This window comes from Oncorhynchus tshawytscha, linkage group LG16 (assembly GCF_018296145.1).
Source record: "Oncorhynchus tshawytscha isolate Ot180627B linkage group LG16, Otsh_v2.0, whole genome shotgun sequence".
Lineage (NCBI taxonomy): Eukaryota > Metazoa > Chordata > Actinopteri > Salmoniformes > Salmonidae > Oncorhynchus > Oncorhynchus tshawytscha.
Genome location: NC_056444.1, coordinates 31428233 through 31454424, shown reverse-complemented (window position 1 = coordinate 31454424; position 26192 = coordinate 31428233). Strand labels below are relative to the sequence as shown.

Genomic DNA, 26192 nt, shown 5'->3' with positions numbered 1-26192 from the left:
GGGGGAGAAACAGAGAGAGGGGGAGAAACAGAGAGAGAGGGGGGGTGAGAAACAGAGAGAGGGGGACAAACAGAGAGGGGGAAACAGAGAGAGGAGGGGGAGAAACAGAGAGAGGGGGAGAAACAGAGAGAGAGGGGGCAGAAACAGAGAGAGAGAAGGGGGAGAAACAGAGAGAAGGGGGCAGAGAAACAGAGAGAGGGGGAGAAACAGAGAGGGGGTGAAAACAGAGAGAGGGGGGAAACAGAGAGAGAGAGGGGGTGAGAAACAGAGAGGGGGGAAACAGAGAGAAGGGGGCAGAGAGAGGGGGAGAAACAGAGAGAGGGGGAAACAGAGAGAGAGAGGGGGTGAGAAACAGAGAGAGTGGGGGGACAGAGAGAGAGAGGGGGTGAGAAACAGAGAGAGGGGGGAAACAGAGAGAGGGGGTGAGAAACAGAGAGAGGGGGGACAGAGAGGGGGGGGCAGAGAGGGGGGTGAAGGAAGGGTTGCAGTTGGATACAGTTTAAGACAGAGGCAGCAGACACCAGCAGGTTGCTACTGTGTGGTGGGTTTAGATCTGGCTTCAGACAGATGCTCTGGTAAACTGACAAAACAATGAGACAATCCCAATCTCAGCACACCAGGAGGCATGAAAGGGAATAATGCATATCCTCCTCTTGGAATCTCTCTGCTTGATTGACGGCAGGCCACACTAAACCCCAGGCACCGAGAGAGAGAATCAGGGTGTTCAAAGGGATTGGCCTGAGCAAGCAATCTAGGAATCGCCTTGTATCGCAAATAACCCCTCATTATAAAGATGAGTGATCCTGTACCTTACCTTGCTCAAACAGATCCCCTGAAACACACGGACTCTCTGCACTATTCCTACCCCATCCAACCTGCATGGTACCAATCAAAGAGAATCATGCTAGTCCCTCAGTGTGGTGCAATCAGGTAGAGAAGCCAGCGGTTGTCCACAGGCATAAAGCCTTGTAATGGCTGTTGTGCTGAGGGCGGTGTGTTTGTGTATGTATGTGTGTGTGTGTGTGTGTGTGTGTGTGTGTGTGTATGTGTGTGTGTGGCTGTGGAGGGCCTCTCCAGCTAGGTCTTAATGAAGCGCTTGATGAGGAATAGTAGTCTGCTGAACAGCAACACAGGTGGCAGGCAGGCAGGCAGTTGCATATCATTTGTGAGATTATAGCAAAACAAATGGTGCTGATGATGACTCTTTATCATCTTCAGAATGGTTCATCACTGCACTGCTGGGTTCTGTACCCTGGTAGATGATATTTCAGCGTCAGTGTTTCTACTATATCTGAGGCACTCAGATATAAACACAAGGCTACAATACATGGAGGCTATTTTGCAGAATAAACTTGGTCTAATAGTGTCTCTTAACACTGTAATCGAAACCATACGTTTTTACAATGTTTTTAAGGTCAGACTCCTAGATATGTAACATGATACATGTCATCTGTTTTATAGTTTCCTCATAGCAGACCAGACCAGGGAAGAAGAGGGTACACAGACTACAACTAGGATATCACATTAATCCACGCTAACCTTCTCTACGTCTTCTCTTTAGACGAGGCAGGTAGCCTAGTGGTTAGAGCGCTGGGCCAGGAACAGAAAGGTTGCTGGATCAAATCCTGAGCTGACAAGGTCAAAATCTGTCATTCTGCCCCTGAACAAGGCAGTTAACCCACTGTTCCTAGGTCCTCATTGTAAAGAATAATTTGTTCTTAACTGACTTGACTAGTTAAATAGAGGTAAAATATATATTTTTAGAAACACTAAATGCTCCGGTCAAAATGTGTGCTTCAATTAAATCGTCGGTGTCAGCTGTGCGGTGTGTTTGGCAACGGGCCATTCCGACATCCCTGACACTTCCCCTGATGGGCTGACTGTACGTGCGCTAGTTTTAGAAATATAGCCCCCCCCCTCGATCCATAATATCATAACCACTATGTCTAAAATAACCCCGTCTCAATGGGCCCTATATAATCAATCAGTGCATTTGCCTTGAGCAAGACCCACTCTCAGTGTCAGCACACCGCCTCTATCAAAATTTGCACCTCTGAGTGGCGTAACACAACCCAAAATACAGAGGTAATTGATTTTTAGAGCTGTCGCCCCCCTGAACTGCCATGCTTTGAATCTCAGGCTGAGCCAGCTCCCTCCTCCCCGAGACGTCAGGATACTGTATTAATACCACAGACGATTTCCCAAAGGATTCCCAGATTCCTTTTCCATTATCTGAGAGTCAATTTAGAATTTCCATTCTGGTTAAGTGATGGCATTTTGGGATGGCGAGAAGGGGAAAGGAAAGTGGCCCTGTTGTATAGTGCTCCAGCGCTCCAGTGCTCTGACACTAGGGCTTAGACATGCAGAACGGAGAGGAAACAGACTAAATGGGAGAATGAGAAACGTATACAAGTCAAGATCCAGACAAATAGTGACTGGGGAGTGAGGGGAGTAAGGAAAGGAGGGGAAGGGTGAGGGCATGTTTTAGGCTTAGCCCCAGTCTGTGTCTGCGCTGTTTTATTCCGGCTTTGCATGGCAGGCGTTTGGGAGAGCCTCAAAGGGACAGAGGCTTTGGAAGGCTCTGGATAGGAAGGCTGTGGGTCTCTGGGGCGTGCTGGCAATGTGTTGGGCCAGCAGCCAGAGGGACAGCCAGGGCTCCCAGAGCACAAGACAAGACATTCCCTGCATGTCACAGTCTAGCCTCTATGAAGACTGTCTCCAGATGTCCCATTGAATAGGAAGACCATTGTGTGTGTGTGTGTGTGTGTGCGTATCCGACAGGCAGCTATCCTCACTCCCTCCCTCTCTTTCCACTGAGAGAAATATCAACTCCATTGTTTGTTTTCAATTACCTTCATTACCAACAGTAGTTTGATAACCGAGTTCATTTGTCATTCATTTTGGCTTGCAGAGAACAATAAGAGGCAGCAAGCCCCTCGTTCCATTCACACAGCCACTGATATTGTCTCCTTCAGTCAAGTGAATTTAATAGAGCTTGTCTGCAAGGAAGGAATGAGGCGGAGAAAACAAAAAACAAATATGTCCGTTCACTCATACATACATACATCGGCTGTGTCCCAAATGGCACCCAATTCCCTTTATATTGCATTACTTCTGACCAGGCCCCATATGGCTCGGGTCAAAAGTAGTGCACTATATATATGGAATAGGGTGCCATGTGGTCAAAAGTAGTGCACTATATAGGGAATAGGGTGCAATTTAGTATGTAACCTTACAGAGGCCTCAACGTCCGCTAAAACATCGAGGGACAAACAGAGTCCAGGATGACGAAACCAAACGCCAAATTCTTGAATGATTAACAACCTTTTTACTGCCAAAAAGAAAAGAGAAATGCCCTACAACATTGATTTGACAATTCTAATGAGACCGGCCATTCAATCAGTCAAAGCAGAAGGAGCAAACCAGGACCATTAGCAGGTCAGGTCCATTCAATGGCACAAAGCAAAAAAATCTTTAGAAATGATCAATTTAATGTACTGTTATAAAAGGCCTGGACGTTTACAAATTGACATCTTTCCCAGAACTTTCCTCTTTCCACACCGTCCCATTTAGTTAATTGGGCAGTTTGCACATTTTCCCGGGCAGCGGCATGTAGCAGCACTGTGCATTCTCCTCACAGACTTAATTGTGAGGCTATTACCAAGCCGGGCGAGCCCTGTAAATACAGGCACAAACACACACTCACCTCTCCTGCTCCAGTTTCATCCGTAGCATCTCCTCCTCAGACGCCTGTGTGTCCTCCATCTTAGATTTACTCGACCCCTTACGCTCCATCTTGTCTCCATTGCGGTGCTTCCCAAACCTGGAGACACAATAAGGGGGGAAGGTATTTAATTGATGCCCAGGCTTTGTTCTAGTCTAGGTCGCAAGCTGGGCCTTTCTTGAATCCCCTATCTCTCACAGAGAGGATTGATGGAAATGTCCTGAAATGTGTCAGATACTGTTGGGCTTTGGGCAACTGTGAAAATGTAAGAGTCTTTATATGTGAGAACTCTACTATGCTCTTTGGCTTGAAGAAATAACTAACTTCAAGATAAAAACATTCACGACAGATGGTGCCATATTGAATCAAATCAACTGTCAATATGTGGTTTCCCCGCACTGCTAAATCATCCAAACTTTATTGTCCAGAAATGTTAACAAGTTAAAAGCAAGTCGGTTTTAATACAGCAAGAAGGTAATACTCTATGAAATGGATATAGACTTCCGTCTGAAACCTCTCTCATAAGGTTTACGGAGTGTGATGGGAGGTGTGACAGCTTGTGATTCAGTCTGACTGAGGTGCACACACTGCACTGAGCTGCCGGGTGAATTTCAGTTAGCAGAGCCATAGAAGCCGCTCTCTGGCATCATTTGCAACTTTCTCGGCGGCGCGGCGGCAAACTTTTACATTTTAATGACGCGGGTGACATGGAGGCAACGGTAAATCCACGACAGGTTTATCGAGGGGTGAGAATAACTGCGCCTGACGATCGTAAATCCCCCAGCTCAGTCCTCTATGTGCAGCTATGTGCAAATGACTGGAAACTCTGCCTGCCTGAGGGGTGTGAGAAAATGATGGAGGATAGATAGGAGAGGGGATCAGAAGAGCGTGGATGGGGTTACCACCATCATACCAGAGCTACTCCATCCATTTCATACACAGACCAAAATCCCACTATTTTGCCATTCCTGCTTTGTTTATAACAGCTTTTTGGTATATCTGATAAGGGTTAGGGGTTAAAAATACATGGACAAATAAAAGCCAGCTGAAGACCTAGTCTTGCAACCAACATACAGGTATCAGGTGTGTGTGAATGGTTCACTGCTTTCTCGCTGGTAAATACATGAACAATTCCATTGTTTAACACCTCCCTAATTTGAAATGCAAACAGCCTCCATGGTTAAACAACACCCCCACACCCCTACTAATTCGCCAGTTACCCACTGATATGTATAAAAAGGGGTATACCTCCAAGAAAGTAGTAAATAAGGGGCTCTTTGAAAGGGGTCATACAAACATTGCCTTGTATTTTTTTACAGGTCACATACCACATCTTATGTCTCAAATGGGTATATGACCTGTACATGACCTGATAGAGAATAATCATCATGAGTTTGTCCCTGTGATGCATGGAGGATGTCTAGGATGGATGCTGATTAGTGCAGAATGGCGGGAACCTGGTTACCGAGATTTACTGCGATTTACCGTCCAAAACCACTCCCTTTTCCCAGGATAAATAACTGTGAGAAACCAGTAAATTAAAATAAATTACTTATATGGTGTGAAATGGAACTGCTAAATGATATGTGATGTCTAAAATCTGTCTTCTCTACATCCTCTGCATGATGAATCAACGCTCAGGGTTTGGGACAGATAGCCCATCTCAGTATGGATGTAGACCTACAATATCTCATCATGGTAACATTTTTCTTGCAACAGGTAGGCCTACATTTGCTGGAGCATAGTCTATGCTACAGTAAAATAAAGACTGAATGTGCTTCTAATTTACCCATCTCCATCCGGCTTTCGGGGGTCACCTTGTTTTTTCATTGAAAAGATTACCATTTTTTAAATTGCAGCTCCAGTCTTTCACTTGAATACCTTTGCTTTAAATCAGTGCACCCGCGAGCACACTCTAGCACGCTCTCTCTCTTCATCAACTCCATTAAAATCACATCCAAGATAGATAATCCTCTTCTAGATTGACATACAGTGGGGCAAAAAAGTATTTAGTCAGCCACCAATTGTGCAAGTTATCCCACTTAAAAAGATGAGAGAGGCCTGTAATTTTCATCATAGGTACATTTCAACTATGACAGACAAAATGAGAAAAAAAATCCAGAAAATCACATTGTAGGATTTTTTATGAATTTATTTGCAAATTATGGTAGAAAATAAGTTTTTGGTCAATAACAAAATATACTTTGTTATACAATACTTTGTTATATACCCTTTGTTGGCAATGACAGAGGTCAAACGCTTTCTGTAAGTCTTCACAAGGTTTTCACACACTGTTGCTGGTATTTTGGCCCATTCCTCCATGCAGATCTCCTCTAGAGCAGTGATGTTTTGGGGCTGTTGCTGGGCAACACGGACCTCCAAAGAATTTCTATGGGGTTGAGATCTGGAGACTGGCTAGGCCACTCCAGGACCTTGAAATGCTTCTTACGAAGCCACTCCTTCGTTGCTCGGGCGGTGTGTTTGGGATCATTGTCATGCTGAAAGACCCAGCCACGTTTCATCTTGGGCGGCAGGGTAGCCTAGTGGTTAGAGTGTTGGACTAGTAAACGGAAGGTTGCAAGTTCAAACCCCCGAGCTGACAAGGTACAAATCTGTCGTTCTGCCCCTGAACAGGCAGTTAACCCACTGTTCCTAGGTCGTCATTGAAAATAAGAATTTGTTCTTAACTGACTTGCCTGGTTAAATAAAGGTTAAAAAAATAAATAATACATTTTCAATGCCCTTGCTGATGGATTCAGGTTTTCACTCAAAATCTCACGATACATGGCCCCATTCATTCTTTCCTTTACACGGATCAGTCGTCCTGGTCCCTTTGCAGAAAAACAGCCCCAAAACATGATGTTTCCACCCCCGTGCTTCACAGTAGGTATGGTGTTCTTTGGATGCAACTCAGCATTCTTTGTCCTCCAAACACGGCGAGTTGAGTTTTGACCAAAAAGTTATATTTTGGTTTATCTGACCATATGACATTCTCCCAATCTTCTTCTGGATCATCCAAATGCTCTCTAGCAAACTTCAGACGGGCCTGGACATGTACTGGCTTAAGCAGGGGGACACGTCTGGCACTGCAGGATTTGAGTCCCTGGCGGCGTAGTGTGTTACTGATGGTAGGCTTTGTTACTTTGGTCCCAGCTCTCTGCAGGTCATTCACTAGGTCCCCCCGTGTGGTTCTGGGATTTTTGCTCACCGTTCTTATGATCATTTTGACCCCACGGGGTGAGATCTTGCGTGGAGCCCCAGATCGAGGGAGATTATCAGTGGTCTTGTATATCTTCCATTTCCTAATAATTGCTCCCACAGTTGATTTCTTCAAACCAAGCTGCTTACCTATTGCAGATTCAGTGTTCCCAGCCTGGTGCAGGTCTACAATTTTGTTTCTGGTGTCCTTTGACAGCTCTTTGGTCTTGGCCATAGTGGACTGTTTGAGGTTGTGGACAGGTGTCTTTTATACTGATAACAAGTTCAAACAGGTGCCATTAATACAGGTAACAAGTGGAGGACAGAGGAGCCTCTTAAAGAAGAAGTTACAGGTCTGTGAGAGCCAGAAATCTTGCTTGTTTGTCATCCAATCTAGCGACATCCAAGGGCTTTTATGTTTTTCTGTTGTGCGTAATGTGCAGTTTCCCATATCACATATATATTGGATGATGGCACAATAATTCGTTTTTTGGGGGTCTTGGGCTCATTAAATGTTGTTGTGTCCCAAACGTTCCCATATTCCCTATATAGTGCACCACTTTTGACCAGGGCCAATTGCCATTTGGGTCGCAACCACAGTTGTTATTTATGTGGTGTGAGCACTCTGTAAAGACACTGTCCAGGAAAGCCTCTCTCGTTAAATACTGCCTGTGATGTAATTTCCTGCCATTTTTTTTTCTATAACGGTGCCAGCTGTGAGGGAACTCAAAGCAGCAGCAGGAAGGACACAGGAAGTAGACAGGAATTCAGGAAGTGCATTCAGGAAGTGCACCAGGTGTTCAGTTTGAAAGCCACTTCTAGAAATATGAACAGATATTATTACAACACATGTATGGAGCTGGTTATGGGTTCCATGGTAAGTCTGCCTCGTGGGTGTGTGAATGTGCATGCGTGTTGCAAGTTCAACAACAGTTACTGATGCCAAAAATCTGATCTGTATAGAGGCAAGGCAATAACAATGTGTATGGATCTACATGTAAATCAATCAGTGGAGGCTGCTAAGGGGAGGACGGCTCATAATAATGGCTGGAACTGAGCGAACCATGTGTTTGATGCATTTGATACCATTACACTTATTCCGCTCCAGCCATTACCACAAACCCGTCCTTCCCAATTAAGGTTCCACCAACCTCCTGTGGACTTCATGTACGAGGGGATTCAATAACTGTATTCCATTTGATGGCTCAATTCACGTATTAACACATTAACAATTATTATGAAATGCTCCATTGATTGCAGAAAAATCCCATTCCATTTCCAGACTGAAAGTGCGGTATTCTTGCAGAGCGTGTATGAGGTATTAGGTTGGACAGACAGACCTCTTGGTCCATGTTGTTGTGCTTTGAGTCTATTCACTTTGTTTATTTGGGCTTCTTGCCAAAGCAGTTTGACAGTTTCAAAATGTTTTCCCAACAATGAAAGAATAACATCAGACAGAGTTGACGTAGGGCTACTAAATGAAATATATTCATGAAATGGGAGACCCATTTCCCCTCTGTTGTTTAATGTTCTCCTTTACATTTAAACAAGCCCACTCTGCAAATGGAATGGCTTCCTTTGGCTTGTTGTGGCGCTTACTGCTGGGACTGTCATCTTTTGAACGGAGTACGGTTCTAAGCTTCGTCCCAAATGACACCCTATTCCCTATATAGTGTCCTAATTTGGGCCCTGGTCAAAACAAGGGCACTAGATAGGGAACGCATACCCTGGTCTCGTGGGAGAGATTCTTAACACCTGAGATTGCATACGATCCAAGGAGAACTACTGTTGTGTTTTGTCCTAGAGATAGCCTGCATTACCTGATTAATTAATCAACAAATGGCTCAAGTAGAGGCATAAAACCCTGCGAAGGGAATACTATTAATAAGGAGGGCTATCTATCAACAGGGCAGGTGACAGCCTCCTCCCTCGCTCCCTCTCCTCACTTCAAGGACTTTCATTAACTAATTCCCACACTGAGAAGCATTCACCTTTCTTCTTCTCCTCTTTTCCCTCAATTCCCTTCTTTTCAACTTTTAAAGTAATATAGATGAACCAGGAGAATGGAGGGGGTGGGCTTAAAAGGCTGATAAACCAAACATATGAAGTATTGACAAATTAGAGCCAAGAGGGAGTAAAACTTTCTCAACTTCTTGGGGAAAATCAACATCAATAAAGTAAAGGATTTGTCACAGTGAAAGATAGAGTGAATCATGGTGGGGATTAAACTCATATCAAACCGCTGGGTATGAGAGGGAGAGAGACCTAATATGAAAGGTTATTTCTCATAGCCGGTGGACAGAGAGAGTGAGAGAGGGAGAAAGAAAGAGAGAGAGAGGGAGAAAGGGAGGGCCTGAGCACAGACAGACATCAAAGCAGGGGCGGAGAGAGCCGCCATATTACAAGAGCTATTAGAAGGCTATCGCCGTGGTTACTGGTTAACGGAAAGATTGATACAGCTTTGCTCAGCTCGCTGGTGTAACAGCCGTGACGTGAGCCAGCGGGAGCAGAGCGAAACACGGGATTAACTAAACAAACTGGAGTGGGCAGCCTTGCCACTTGCCGCTAGGACGCACAATATTTTTAAAGTCAATATTTTTCATTAGCAAATAGCAATCCCTGATACATAACATTTCTTCAGAAATAAACAACTTAAGATCATATTGATGTTTAGTATCCTTCAGGACCTTTAAGTGTCTGCGTAGGCAATTGCCTTGTTTTAGAAAAGGAAGAATCCAAGAAATAAATGATCTAATGACAAACTACAGTCTAACGATCATTAGACAGTTAGAAATATGATGAGTCATCTCATCAGCAGCCTTTTGGTAGAACGTGCGCGCGCACGCACACACACACACACACACACACGCACACGCACACACACACACGTGCACACACACACGCGTGCGCGTCTCTAGAGCCCAAAAGCCTGTTTTAGCATGGGCAGCACCAACAAGGACTCGCACCATTTTTAAGTAGTCAACTGGATTGGACTTTGGTTCCTCTTTAAATTACATTCAGCTTAAAAAGGCTTCATAAAGCCTCCATAATGCCTTCATAAGCACTACATGAACGTGTTACGAAGCATCTTTAACCGTATGCCATGCTTAAGGGTTCATACATGTGGCATACCTGTGTGACAATCACCATCAATCATGTCAAATGTGCCATAACCCACTATGTCGAATGATATAAACATGTGCTTTTTAAAGGGTGACATGTTGTGCTGAAGGATGGCATACGCTCTAAAGTGATGTCATATTAGTCACATTACACCTAAGCTCAGACACTTCTGCACAAATCTTTTAAGAAGATAAATGGGCAGGGTTTAGCAAAGTAGGACTTTTTGACTGTGTTAAGTAGTGACGATGACAAATATTATACTCAGTAAGGTCACTCCCTTAGAATTCTATGGTCACTCCCACTAAGGCCAACTTTAAATGGTTGATATCCCAGGCTTATATGTGCTGTGTGTGCAATAGTCTGGGGAGGACGTTATGCCAAGAAACACGTACCTTGATGAAAGCCCCCGACTTAAAAGAAATGTAAAGTGTCTTTCTTCTGGAACCAAGTGACATGTTCCTCAGTACACAAACATTCACACAACAACCAAAAAGCCATTCCCGAGCCCCCAATACACTTGAATGTGTTAAGTCTTTGACACATTCACCCACTTCCCCTTGCTAAAAGATGAGCCACAAAATGTTGGCACCAATGCAACAAGTTGTAATCGAGCCCTGGTCTCCAACATGGGAACAGAAGAGGAATACTTGGTGCGTTAGTCTCAGGTTGGACTACTCCAAATCATCTTGGTTCTGACACACACACACACACACACGCACACACTTTGCAGGTCCATCAACCCATTTAAATAGCTCTCACACCCTACAGTTACTTGTGGATCATGAGAGAACCTTCATCAAATCAGCGTTAATAACCTATTTATTGAATTTAGGCCATAATACTTAGTTTGAAGTGAGACACCAGTCATAACACATCTATAAAGACTCTATATCGCATGACGCTGTACTTACTATAAAGTCAGACACCTTTGGTCATTCATAACACATACATAAACACTTAATGATGTAAACACACATGTATTAACACTTAGGTAATTATCAGTAAAACAAATACAGCTAAAGCAAATAATCATTAAAGACATGTTTAAACCATACATTTAATTTAATTTGATCATTTTTGAAACAATACAAATACATTCAGTTTCAAAATGTTCCAGCAATGCAATTACATGAAATATTACACGGGGCTGTGAATAGTGTAGCTTGTCCCTGAGCATATACTGCACTACAGAACCTTTGCTAACCAAACAACAGTGCAGGGCACGCTCACTGAATTAAAGATCAACAAAACTAAACAATCTAAGTTTCTAAGATTTTGCCCCAGGCCTCAAAAGTCATCCTCTGATGTGGTTCAAGCATTGTTGTGAAAACGGAAAATCCAATTTGGTTGTTTTCCTCTTTAAATAAAACAAAATGTAAATCTGAAACGTGGAAGAACAAAACCAAGAAAACAGAAAATGGGAGAAAAAAAACAGAAGTAGGCAAAAAATACAAACAGATTTTAAAAGGCCCTACCAAAGTGTTTTGCCTTTTACACTTTAGAGTGTGTGCCATCCTGCAGCACAGCATTTTGGAGGAAGTTGAGGGCAGGTCCAATATTCTCTATGCACCATACCCAAGAGGGAATGATGTTAGACCATCCTAGAAATGTTTTAGTGAAATATAATATGTAACATTTAGCAAACACTTTTATCCAAAGCGACTTACAGTCATGAGTGAATACATTTTTTGGTATGGGTGGTCCTGGGAATCGAACACAATATACTGGTGTTGCAATGATCTACCAAGTTTCATGACAGGGTTATAAACGCTATGTGATGCCTGAATTTAATATAATTTACAAGGCCATTATTAAGCAGTGCTTTTTAAAATTGTATTTATTTTTATTTAACCTCTATTTAACCAGGTAGGCTAGTTGAGAACAAGTTCTCATTTGCAACTGCGACCTGGCCAAGATAAAGCAGAGCAGTGTGAACAGACAACAACACAGAGTTACACATGGAGTAAACAATAAACAATAAACAAGTCAATAACATAGTAGAAAAAAAAGAATCTATATACAGTGCCTTGCGAAACTATTCGGCCCCCTTGAACTTTGCGACCTTTTGCCACATTTCAGGCTTCAAACATAAAGATATAAAACTATATTTTTTTGTGAAGAATCAACAACAAGTGGGACACAATCATGAAGTGGAACGACATTTATTGGATATTTCAAACTTGTTTAACAAATCAAAAACTGAAAAATTGGGCGTGCAAAATTATTCAGCCCCTTTACTTTCAGTGCAGCAAACTCTCTCCAGAAGTTCAGTGAGGATCTCTGAATGATCCAATGTTGACCTAAATGACTAATGATGATAAATACAATCCACCTGTGTGTAATCAAGTCTCCGTATAAATGCACCTGCACTGTGATAGTTTCAGAGGTCCGTTAAAAGCGCAGAGAGCATCAAAAGCAGCGCAGAGAGCATCGAAAGCCTTGGCCAGGTCGATGAAGACGGCTGCACAGTACTGTCTTTTATCGATGGCGGTTATGATATCGTTTAGTACCCTGAGCGTGGCTGAGGTGCACCCGTGACCGGCTCGGAAACCGGATTGCACAGCGGAGAAGGTACGGTGGGATTCGAGATGGTCAGTGATCTGTTTGTTAACTTTGCTTTCGAAGACCCTTTATAAAGAACAGGTTTATGCCATATTTGTAAAGTACTTAAGTAAAAATACTTTAAAGTATTACTTAAGATCGTTTTTTGGGGGTACCTGTACTTTACTATGAATAATTTTGACTACTTTTACTTTTACTTCACTACATTCCTAAATAATACATTGTACTTTTTACTCCATACATTTTCCCTGACAACCAAAAGTACTTTTAGCAATTTAAGTATATTTAAAACTAAACAACTTTTACTCAAGTAGTATTTTACTGGCTGACTTTCACTCTTACTTGAGCAACTTTCTATTAACGGATCTACACTTTTCCACCACTGCATTTAGCATGGGTGGTTATGTCACCCAGTTATGCCACATTTATGAACCCTTTATAAAGCATGACATACGGTTATAGATTATTTGTAACACATTTATGTAGTGTTTATGAAGGCTTTATGAAGCCTTTATAAGCTGCACTTCATTTAAAGCGGAACCGGGACTTCCTATGGGTTAAGGAAGGATCACATAATTCCATCCAGGTCATCAGGAGGGGTCAGCCAATGAATTATACTCATGAGCAAATATTCCAAAACAGCAGGTGGCTTTATACAGTAACTGTTCAAACAACACACTCCAGGTGGCAGTTTGTTTACCAATTTGTAGTAGTAGTAGAAGAAAATGGACTACTTCAAAATGGAGAGGGCCTCAATGGCGCTGCCTATGCTGTCACAGATGGCATAATAAAACAGATACAATGTTGCGTCCTCTATCTCTATGAGATTCACACGCAAGCACACACACAAACACACTGCAGGCCTGGCACAAAGACAGTGTGAGGTTGGCACAGGCCAGAGGGAGTGGTGGTGCTGAGAGGAGCTGGAGAGCTGATGAGGTTGAATATACCCAATGGTAATGGATGATTCATTAATCACTACCAATAAAAACGGAGAGAGTAGGTACAGTATTTGGCCGACATCTCAAATGGCACCCTATTCCCTATACAGTAATCACTTATTTTGATCAGGGCTGATAAAGCTCTGGTCAAAAGTAGTGCACTATGTCGGGAGTAGGTTGCCATTTGGGACATATCATCTTTCTCTTCAGTACTAAACTGCCGAACACTTGAATGATGAGCCAGGACAGGAGTTAGTAAGACTGTTTTTGGCAATATGAGCACTTAGCTTCAAAACCACAAGGTACATAAGCCGGTACTTTCTGAAATTGATGGTGAATGTAGTAACATACACTGTTTGTTGCATTATGCATGTTAGAACAACCCTCAATGCAACGTTGAAATGCTAACTGCACTGCTGCTAAAACAGTTCTGATACAGGACGCCAGACTGTGTGAGCGTCCAAAATGGCACCATGTTCCCTCCATAACGCATGACTTTTGACCCTGTGGGCCATGGTCAAAAGTAGTGCACTCAATAGTGAATATGTGCCATTTGTGACACAGTCAGTATAGTCATGAGTTGATGACACCTATCACTGCAATAATGGAGGCTGCATCCCCAGACCTCGAGGTAGACAATACATGAATATGCCATTCACATCAATTAATATGCCATTCACATCAATATGCCCCCCGAACCCTGCAGAGAACAATAGTATTGTGCAATAGTCCATCTCCCAGTATCTATCCAATGACAGGTATGACTAATGAATACAGAAACACCTACCGGCATCAAAACAAAAGCCTGATGATGAAGAGGAGAATGGAGAGGAATAGTTTATAACAGAGTAATGAGCACGAGTCACTCATGGACAGTCAATAACACACGCGCACACACACACACACACACACACACACACACACACACACACACACACGGGAGATGCAGACAGTGTAGTTAAGTCTGAAGGATGTACTGATAGGAAAAAAGCCCATGTCTGAAGGAGATTGATATAACCTCCCCCCCCCAGTCACAACAATGAGATTATTCTCTGCAATAATTTCCATAGTGTGTGGCTATGCTTGTCATAAAATACATGATCATTCAACAACAAACTAAATGTAATTGCACTATTACCAGATAATTAAGTGGTTATTATTACGCCCCCAAACACGCGATTTACACAATATGTGTGACTGAACACACAGGGAAATTATTAAAACGTTCCAATCAAACAACACCTTCTTATGGGGCGGTTTCATGACCTTCAAATTCCAATTTTCATCATATACAATACATTTCTCATAGCTTTAAATAGCTTTTCACTGAGCAACTGCATCATATAATAGAACACACAGTGTAGTTTACAACAGCCACTCGACGCACCATATATTATCGCGATCGATTTGCAGTCTAATAACATAGACAGTACATGAGGCTCCAGGAGGCTCATATTAAAGTTGCAATGCAGCTGTTTTTAATTTTTTTTTATCTCAACATCAAATCATTTATGGGTAACAATTAAGTTCCTCAATGTGATTGTTTTCAATTCAAGTGGTCAACAACAAAAAAATTATTGCTTCTTAGAAAAGAGGAATTTCTCAGGCAAGACTTTTGCTAGGACTGTCTTGGAGGGGGAAACTGAAAACAAGCTGTTTTGGCAGAGAGGTTTGGAACTCCACCCCACCAAAACAAGCTGAAATCTTTGGCGGTCTTTTCAAACAGCTCTTACACTAAAAGGGCATTTATTCATCTTTTAAAAACATTCCACAGTATTATTCCAACCTCATAGTGTGACTTCCTGGCAGACGGCAGCACACCTAAAGAGTTGATCTCGAAATAATAGATAATAACTCAATTAAAGTCATTAGGATTTACAGTCTTTAAAACTGCAGGGTGATTGGAGGGAAGATCACTTGTTTTGACATCTCCTCTGTGAGTTGGGTAATGGTTTGGACTCACAGGAAGTTATAGTACAGAAATGAGTAGAAATGGCTGCCTATTTCCTTCCCGCCAGAAAAACATGTTATATGGTTGGTAGACACCGGATGTAAACCTCATTTAAGACACACCATTGGTATGATGAGAAAAGTGATGGTCTGGCTTAGTTTAGCTGCAAATGGAAAGAAAAAAAAAGAAGCAAAACTGTATTTATCAATTTGAGTAACTTCAATAATCTCAAGGTCAGAGATAATCATTACAGTTTCTGCTCCACCAACCTGAACGTTAATCCAAATCTCCCCGGGCCAGAGTCAGGACCCATACAGGCGTCCAAGTCGCTGCCTGCACTGAGCCGAGCCAGACGGTTTGTCTGTCACAGCCAGGGAGAAAATAAATAACATGGCTATGCCTCTCCATCTCTCCTTCCTTCCCTCCACTCCACCCAAGGCTTTCTTAATGGTAATCTATAAAGTAATCTAGATAATACACAGCAATTTGTTTTCTTGGATGTGAATCAGAATAGACATGATTATGATTCTCATTGCAGGTATCAAAACACCCTCAGTCTGTTAACAACTCCTTCCCCAGCCCGCCCTCTGTGTTTCAATGCAAACCAGTGAGTCAGTCAGGCCAAAGCACAATCATGGTAGAGTAGGGTAGCACAGGATACCTAAGGCGACTCCCAGATAGCAGCATGTCATTTTAATAATATCTTGTTAGGAGGAGAAAGGCTACATTCCAAATGGCACCCTATTCCCTATAAACTGCACTACTTTTGACCAGAGGTCCCTCCTCTCTCAGTCTCACGTGCTGATTACATAGAACACATTCTGCTTCACCTCAGGGTAGACACGGGCAGAACCACAGAGAGAGATGTGTCTGTGCCTTGTAAAAACTAACGAGAGAGAGGGAGGGAGGGATAGAGAGACCAAGTGAAAGGGACAGAGAGAGCAAGTGAACAGAGAGAGCAAGTGAAATCTCTCTCAGCTTTTCCCAGTGTGACCTGTTGATTGTTAACACTCGTTAATGAGGACATCGTTATCGTTAGCAGAGCCTGTTATGATGTCACCACCACTGGTTACCAGGGACTACCTGTGAGGTGTTGAAACACATCACGGCGATGTACACTGCCTAGGATGTGTCCCAAATTGCACCCTATCCCCTATAAAGTGCACTACCTTTGACCAGAACCCCATGGGTTCCTGCCTCTTCAACCAGCACCGCCTGCCGATTAACCGTCTCTCCCTGTGGATCTCATTATCACACTACTAACGTCAGTCTAACGTCAGTCTAATGTCAGTCAGTATATTCCATGTTTATCCCCCTCTTTAAGAGCATACTACTATGCTTTTGGGATCACATTATCTGGAGTCTCAAATGACACCCTATTCCCTATTTTGTGCACTACTTTTGACATAATTTGTGCACTATATAGGGAATAGGGTGCCATTTCAGAATCACACACTGCCTCCTCATTGCAGCATTCAGCTTCATGGTAATATCAAACCAGTGGTAGTGTCACCACTAGAGACTGACTCTCTGAGAAGAAAAGAAGGAACAGAACCATACTCTTATTTCCTGTTGTGGGTGGAAGTAGGGAGGCTGAATTTGATTCAGCCAATGGTTTCCAAGGAAGTGGAGTTGATTTGTATACAGTATCAGTCAACCCAATTGAGATGGTTTGGGATGAGTTGGACCGCAGAGTGAAGGAAAAGCAGCCAACAAGTGCTCAGCATATGTGGGAATTCCTTCAAGACTGTTGGAAAAGCATTCCAGGTGAAGCTGGTTGAGAGAATGCCAAGATAGTGCAAAGCTGTCATCAAGGCAAAGGGTGGCTACTTTGACGAATCTCAAATATAACATATATTGTGATTTGTTTAAACAATTTTTTGGTTACTACATGATTCCATATGTGTTATTTCATAGTGTTGATGTCTTCACTATTATTCCATGATGTAGAAAATAGTACAAATAAAGAACAAAACCTTGAATGATTAGGTGTGTCCAAACTTTTGACTGGTACTGTATATCATTTCAGCAAGCCATGACACCCACCGTCTCAGATTTTTCTGAAATCATTTCTGTTGTCAGAAACAGACAAGATTGGCAATCCTGCAATATTATTTTGTTGAAATATAATTGGATATCTGATTATTTATAGGTTTCTTATATTATTCAATAAATATAGTATCAAACATCCAATTTGGACCAAACATTTTTCTAACAATGAGTAAGACATGAGGAATCCAGAGAAATAGTCAAAAGCTACCCACGGACTCCCCACACCAATCTCACGCCAACAACGAGAATACAGTATAAGTTATCTATGACTGACAAGCGGTATGGAGCATCGGCACAGATTATTGTTTCTTCATCCTATGTAAATGCATTCTCAGTGAATTTGGTGATTTAAGTTATTTATGATAAATTAGTCATTGAAGTTGTTAGGTTTATGTCTCTGATAATAATTTGTTAGTTACTTTGTTAATATCTCAGATATTAAATTATAGTTCAACAAATGTTGCAGGAATGTTTATAGCAACAGAAACAATTTCAGAACAATCAGAGATAGTGGGAGTTGAAATTTGTGGGTGTTGAATTGTTTTTTATATTTTTAGGTGGAATGACCCATAGGTTGATAACTGAAGAGCACATGCAAAACCTATGTCAGCCTGTGCAGCTAATATATATATATATATATATAAAGAGAGAGAGTGTCACGCCCTGGTCAAAGTATTTTGTGTTTATCTTTATGTATTTGGTCAGGCCAGGGTGTGGCATGGGGTTTTTGTAATTGTGGTGTGTTTGTCTTGGGGTTTTGGTGGTGGTATTGGGATTGTAGCTTAGTGGGTTGTCTAGCAAAGTCTATGGCTGTCTGGAGTGGTTCTCAATCAGAGGCAGATGCTTATCGTTGTCTCTGATTGGGAACCATATTTAGGCAGCCATATTCTTTGAGTTTGTCGTGGGTGATTGTCCTTAGTGTCCTATGTGTACTCTCTGTTAGTTTGCACCAGATAGGCTGTTTCGGTTTCGTTTATTGTTTTTTGTAAGTTCGTGTTTCTTTGTTGTATTAAACATGGATCGCAATCGACACGCTGCAGTTTGGTCCGACTCTCCTTCATCACCACTAGAAAACCGTTACAGAGAGAGAGAGAGAGAGAGCAAGCGATGGGAAGGAGATGGTTTATGCAGACATGGGCACCATGCAGCATGTCCCCCATACATCACAGAGGCATGACATGTATTTATTCATGACATTAGGCCTTGACTCTCTCGCTCTCCACTCTGTGGGGGATTTCACCATGGCCCACTCTGGGAAAATGCTTCTCATCAGATGTCTCACTATTGAGCATAAAAGTCAGTCCTAGACAGGACAACACTATGGGGTCCAGCTACTGTATCCTTCAAGCAGAAAAACATACACTTCAACAGGGACATAAAATGTGGGCTATTTGAGATGATAGTGTCAAATGATAGCTGAGGAGCTGAGAAAATAGGGGCCATTTTCTGTGCACTTGTAACTGTGTTCCCCTGTTTACCATGTAACAGGGTATTCGATGGAAATGATTGGAATGTTGATGTGGATGTCACACAGTAGAGGCATCTCTCTCTCAATTCAATTCAATTCAATTCAAGGGCTTTATTGGCATGGGAAACATGTGTTAACATTGCCAAAGCAAGTGAGGTAGATAATATATAAAGTGAAATAAACAATAAAAATTAACAGTAGACATCACACATACAGAAGTTTCAAAACAATAAAGACATTCCAAATGTCATATTATATATATATATACAGTGTTTTAACAATGTACAAATGGTAAAGGACACAAGATAAAATAAATAAGCATAGATATGGGTTGTATTTACAATGGTGCGTGTTCTTCACTGGTTGCCCTTTTCTCGTGGCAACAGGTCACAAATCTTGCTGCTTTGATGGCACACTGTGGAATTTCACCCAGTAGATATGGGAGTTTTTCAAAATTGGATTTGTTTTCGAATTCTTTGTGGATCTGTGTAATCTAATCTCTCTCTCTGACTCTCTCTCTCTCACTCTGCATGCCCATCTCCTTCTCCTCCCTGCCTGTCCGTCTGTCTGCCTGTCTCCCTGTCTCCAACCATCCCTGTCTATCTTAAAATGACTGTGTGGGGCCTGGCTTTGGCCAGGGGACACTCAACCCTGGTGGCCCCCCTCTCAACCCCCCCACAGATGGAGAAATCACAACAACAACAACACTACAGCTGTCCCTCTCTCCTCTCCCAGTGACTGACTCAGACCCTAACATAATCCATCGCTGCTTGAGTCTGAGTCTCTCCTTGAAGCTGGTCAGGAGAGAGTTTAAAACAAATAAACGAAAGTGTGGACCCCAGAGCAGTGCTGGTGATTGAGGAGAGTGATCAGCCATGAAGGGGCCTGGGGGCTGTGAAGAGGCGACTCCGGGATGCTGGCCTTCTAGGCAGAGTTGCAAAGAAAAAGCCATATCTCAGACTGGCCAATAAAAAGAAAAGATTAAGATGGGCAAAAGGACAGACACTGGACAGAGGAACTCTGCCTAGAAGGCCAGCATCCCGGAGTCACCTCTTCACTGTTGACATTGAGACTGGTGTTTTGTGGGTACTATTTAATGAAGCTGCCAGTTGAGGACTTGTGAGGCATCTGTTTCTCAAACTAGACACTCTAATGTACTTGTCCTCTTGCTCAGTTGTCCACCGGGGCCTCCCACTCCTCTTTCTATTCTGGTTAGAGACAGTTTGCACTGTTCTGTGAAGGGAGTAGGACACAGCATTGTACGAGATCTTCAGTTTCTTGGCAATTTCTCCCATGGAATAGCTTTAATTTCTCAGAACAAGAATAGACAAACGAGTTTCAGAAGAAAGCTCTTTGTTTCTGGCCATTTTGATCCTGTAATCGAACCCACAAATGCTGATGCTCCAGATACTCAACTTGTCTAAAGGCCAGTTTTATTGCTTCTTTAATCAGAAAAACAGTTCAGCTGTGCTAACATAATTGCAAAAGGGTTTTCTAATGATCAATTAGCCTTTTAAAATTATAAACTTGTATTAGCTAACACAACATGCCATTGGAACACAGGAGTGATGGTTGCTGATAATGGGCTTCTGTACGCCTATGCAGATATTCCATTAAAAATCTGCAGTTTCCAGCTACAATAGTCATTTACAACATTTACACGGTCTAAACTGCATTTCTGGTCAATTTGATGTTATTTTAATGGACGAAAAATTAGCTTTTCTTTCAAAAACAAGGACATTTCTAAGTGACCCCAAACGTTTGATCGGTAGTGTATGTTTAAAACATACGAGGTCGGCTATGGTCACACGGGTAATAGATCCGTTGTTGTGTTACGAGTGAAGCACAGCTGAGTGAGTACACATTTCAATCATTTGCTTTTCATTTTACTGGGCTGAAGGTGCCTACATCTGATGGTCAGTCTCAACGTCCCTCCGCTGTCCCTTTCGTCCGCTGACACTGACCAAAAAGGGACACCATCTTCCAGCTGATGGCCAAACTCGTGTCGCACCCTATTATTCTTATTGATTTTATTTCTTGATTTTTACCCCATTATTTCTGCCTCGTGCATAAATTCATGTTGTTACTCCTAACGAACAGAGAATAATAGCAACGCAAGCCTATAGATACACTTTCCTACTCATTCATTACAGCTGCAGGGCTTGTTGTAGTGCTGGGTGGACGAAGGAAGAACGCCCATTTTATGGCTTATAAAAGTGTTGAATGCAAAGTGTTGACAGCGCTGAGTAGGACCTTAAACACGAAGTCACTCATAAAAACAGAAGCTCTTTGCTGTATTCGTTGACAGTCTCTCTCTAGTCATGGTTTTAAACGTTTTGGAATCTCACAGTATCAACTTTGCTGAAGCTTTTCTTTTGCGTTTCCTACTTCACTGCAGACACGGTAACCTGGCCCATCCAATCGGCCATCGGTAGGACTATATAGCACTTGATTTGCTCTCTGGGCCCGCGGGGAAAACAGAGCTTGTACCTTCAGACAACATGAAATGGTTAAAAATGGGAACACATTGCCTACCCGGTGCGCAGGGCAGCTGAATTGGGTGCACCTACGTTTACAGCGGGAGACGAATAAAAGGAAAACAGGAACGCAGGACTTTATTAATTTTTTTTTTTACAGAAATGTTTGGCAATCGACAGGGAATGCCTTGGATCGCGATCGATCTGTTGGTGACCACTGATATCGGGAATTTGAGATGTGTACTTCATATTCTGTTCCCTGCTACAGTCCTCTGAGTGCTGATGGGGCGCATGAAAAACATTTCCCAATCCAACAACAGATCCACTAATGTCCCCCTTGTGGAGAAATAATGGTAATTCTTGAAAAGCCATGATGACAGGGGAAAACCGTGTTAAGCTTAAACAAGTCATGAATCTTCCATTTGAGCATTTTCACAGAGAAGTGATTCCATCCTCACCACTTGTCTACTGTTTTATTAAGACTTCTTCCAGTTGAGTTTCCTACCGTGTTTCAGTCCCCCATTATCCAGCCAGGCTTCATGGGGTTTGGGTATCATCATTAAATAGTCATTGTGAGGTGAGCAGGCAGGGAGGGAAGCATGGAGTGATGGAAGGAGGGGAGGGAATCAGAGAGGCAGGCAGAGAGGCAAGCAGGGGAGGGAGGTAGGAAAGCAGGGAAGGAGGCAGGTAGGCAGGCAGTCATGGAGGGAGGTTGTTATTATGTATGAGGAGCACAGCATTGCTCAGGCATCCAGTGTGCCAGCACTCCTAATGATGACAACGGTCCAAGGAGGCAGTGATACAGTACCATGCTGAATGTAGGTCCTATCCTGAGCCACCTAGGCCCCCAGAGAGAGAGAGAGAGATCTCTGCATGTCCTTGTCACTCCATCTCTGTCTCTCTTCCTCTTTCTCTGCATGTCATCATCTCTCCATCTCTTTCTGTCAATGTGTCAAGACTGAGACATGCTCACCAATCAGAATGGCACAAGGCCAGTTGACCTGAATGTTGGATAAAGTGACCCGACTGATCGCCATCAGGACAATAAGAAGGCCGTGTTTTACAAGTGTGAACAACAAACACTTAAATGGGCAGAAATGACCTGTTAAGATGACTGGATATTGCCAACACGTTCTCCCTGTGTGAGTGTGAATGCTTGTGTTTTGCATGTCCTTCAAAACCACCCTGACTCATTCCCTCTCAGAAAACACATCTCTCAAGGCACATTCGGATTGTAAAGCATGGATTTATGAATGAGTATAGACAATTTATTTATGTTATAATAAGTGGGTTTAATCACGAGTGTCAGAGACGAGTGTAGCACGCACGCACGCACACACACACACACACACACACACACACACACACACACACACACACACACACACACACACACACACACACACACACACACACACACACACACACACACACACACACACACACACAACCCACAAACACTCCCACAGGCATCCCCCATCATTGTGATTTATGAGCAACATTAAAGACAATCATGTTGGGCTGTTCCTTGTCCTTTGTAATGTGGCCGGGCCTCTGTGTGAAATATAGCACGTTGAATGCTGAGCGCTAGCTCCTTTTTCATTCATACACACTTCACTATGTTCGCTGGGAGAACACACACAAACACACACAGACAGACACAAACACTGGAGGTAAACAGCTAGACTGCTGGTTCACTTGCTAATTGCTCCAGCTGTGATTTAAGTTACTACATACACACATCTACGCCACATCACCCGGGCACCACGTCTAGCCCCTCGGGTGTGTCTGAGTTAGGCTTACAGTTCACATACACAACACTCTACAATAGATGGGACTAACAGAGAAGCTTCTAGTAGACTTAAACTAGACAAAACTTTGGTCAGTCCTGTCATGTCTTTGCCTTCTTTCGTCTGTCCAGGCATTTGAAAGAGAGGAGAAGCAGGTCATCTAGCTCACTGTCATTTCTTTGAAACACACACATACAGGACTAGAATATGCATTGCATGTGAAGCACCATGGGAGTAGACACCTGAATCATTGATCCGTGACATACATCCTCGCAGAATTCCGAGGGAGACGAGAGAGGTTGAATCCCCCAAGGGCAGGAGAAGGAGAGGTGTGAGATGAGAGAGGAGGGGGGGGTAGAAGATAATTGGAGAGCGAGAGAGACAGCAAGAGAGGTGGAGTAGAGAGAGACAAGGAGGCAAACAGAGGGAGATGGAAATGAAAATGATCCAAGGACAAGGCTCTGCCAGTGTCCGTGTGCAGGGGATCAGAACCCAGAGCGAGCTGACAGGGCTGGGGAGAGATCTACAGGGATCAGTTGCTAAGAGAGATCCTGGAGGAATCAGCTCGGAGAGATCAGTGATGGGGAGGCATCAGCCACTGGGGCCAGGCCCCTGTAGTGTTCACGCTCCAACCTCTCAGACATCAGTATCTGTACCCCCCCCCCAAAAAAAAATACAGAGTGCAGATATTCTGCCATCATCTCTCCCCTCTCTCAGATTTACAGCTGAGAGGATCAGCTTTTTAAAACAACATCTCTGTCCTCACTCTCTCAGACGAGAAAAATCTGCACAGGCTACAAACATCTTCTCTCTCTCTACCCCCAACATGTGCCAGAGAAGACCCAATTAAGCATCGCTCATGACAAATACCCAGCAAGTCATGAAAGGAGGTATATATTTCTCTGTCACCCTCACACAAACTCACCAAAAGGAAAAACAGATCAGAGCGAGAGCGAGATGAGGGAAGAGAAGAGAAAATATTTCACCTAACACACAAAACCACATGTCTAGAGCTGAGGGAACAGAAGTATGGTCCTGGCTTTTAATTGGTTGGCTTTGAAAAGGAATTGAGTAGCATAATTCAACAATTCTCCCCTCATCGTTTTTGTGGAATGGAATGAGCATGTGCATATCAGCAAACAGGGCACACACACTTCACATCAGCGGACAGGGCACACACACACTTCACATCAGAGGACAGGGCACACACACTTCACATCAGAGGACAGGGCACACACACTTCACTTCAGAGGACAGGGCACACACACACTTCACATCAGAGGACAGGGCACACACACTTCACATCAGCGGACAGGGCACACACACTTCACATCAGCGGACAGGGCACACACACTTCACATCAGAGGACAGGGCACACACACTTCACATCAGAGGACAGGGCACACACACTTCACTTCAGAGGACAGGGCACACACACTTCACTTCAGAGGACAGGGCACACACAATTCACATCAGCGAACAGGGCACACACACTTCACATCAGAGGACAGGGCACACACACACTTCACTTCAGAGGACAGGGCACACACACTTCACATCAGAGGACAGGGCACACACACTTCACATCAGAGGACAGGGCACACACACTTCACATCAGAGGACAGGGCACTCACTGGATATGAAAGGTACATTTCTATTTGATTACATGGTAAGTTCAGCGCATGGGTGAGCAGACTAGTGATGAGTATTACTATATGATCAATTACATACTGTATCACAAGAGAGGAGAAAAATAAGAAAAAAGGTTTCCTCCTATGCATTTCTAACAGCTGCATTACTGCAGTGCACACCATGCTCTGCATTTAAACCCAACTCATTTACATATACAGCACATTGTACAGTAAATTCTATAGAGGACCCTTGTTTGATAACTTGGATGTTAAATATTCCTTCCATTCTACAAAATTAATGATTTTTTCCCACTTGAGCTGTTTGATGAAACAAAATGGGATCACAATGTTCTCAGATCTTCCTATGTTGTTTGTGTTCTCATGACTTCAATTTCCATCCCTTTGAGAATCAACGTACAGTCTAGTTAGCAGACTTCCGCTCTGATTGATCAAAGGAATCGCTTCTAGTACAGAAATACCAACACAGTGGTAATCAAAGTTGGAAAACAAAAACAAAAAGAAGATGACAAAAGTTAGAGGATGCAGAGAGCAATTAAAAAGAGTGAAGCGTGTCTAGTGTTGATTATGGCCTAAACTCATCGTCATCAGACAGAGCAGCTAAGAGAAGAGACTAATGTCTAATCCACATGACAGGCTTACTGTACTGGGACATTTCTTTACACATTGTCCCTTCCAGCACGGTGGTGAACGTGTAACCAGGGCAGTCCAGAACAGCTCGACTTGGCTCGGTTCGTCCCTATAGTGTGGATCCGACATATACAGTATGAGCTAATAAGAGTGTGTGAGGAGAGTCTTGGGTTCCCAGGGACTGTTCCATTAGAGGGCAAGGATGGCCGTGGAGGAAGCTGCTACATTTAATTAGGTCCTTAACAAGCCACTTTATGAATTCAGTCATGTTTGGAGCCTTCTCTGTGAGACGCGGCTGGGTGAAAGACACCGGTGGATCCCATTTCACTCCAACAAGATTTCAGATTCAATTAGTTCCATGCTCTCCCTACTCACTTTACAACTTCTACTACACACACATCCCGTGTGATCATTCCAAACCAAATTATTCCTTGGCCCTCTGATGGAAATACACTGGTGTCAGATTACATTTGCATTGAGTGGTCAGAGGAAAGAAGAGCTGGACATGTCCCCCTGGTCTCCCCAACACTCTAAGCACACACACACACACACACACACACACACACACACACACACACACACACACACACACACACACATACATACACCACCCCTCTTAGTGTCTGA

General features: G+C 43.1%; 1 protein-coding gene across 4 annotated transcripts in view; it reads right to left on the bottom strand.

The window, feature by feature from the left end:
- The window catches only part of LOC112215584 (partitioning defective 3 homolog), a 595003-nt gene that overhangs the window by 133020 nt on the left and 435791 nt on the right, over positions 1-26192 (bottom strand). For all 4 annotated transcript variants that reach the window (XM_042299093.1, XM_042299095.1, XM_042299094.1 and 1 more), the window contains one exon: positions 3707-3823. In XM_042299093.1, the coding sequence (XP_042155027.1) occupies positions 3707-3823 (117 nt within the window). The remainder of the gene's footprint in view (positions 1-3706; positions 3824-26192) is intronic.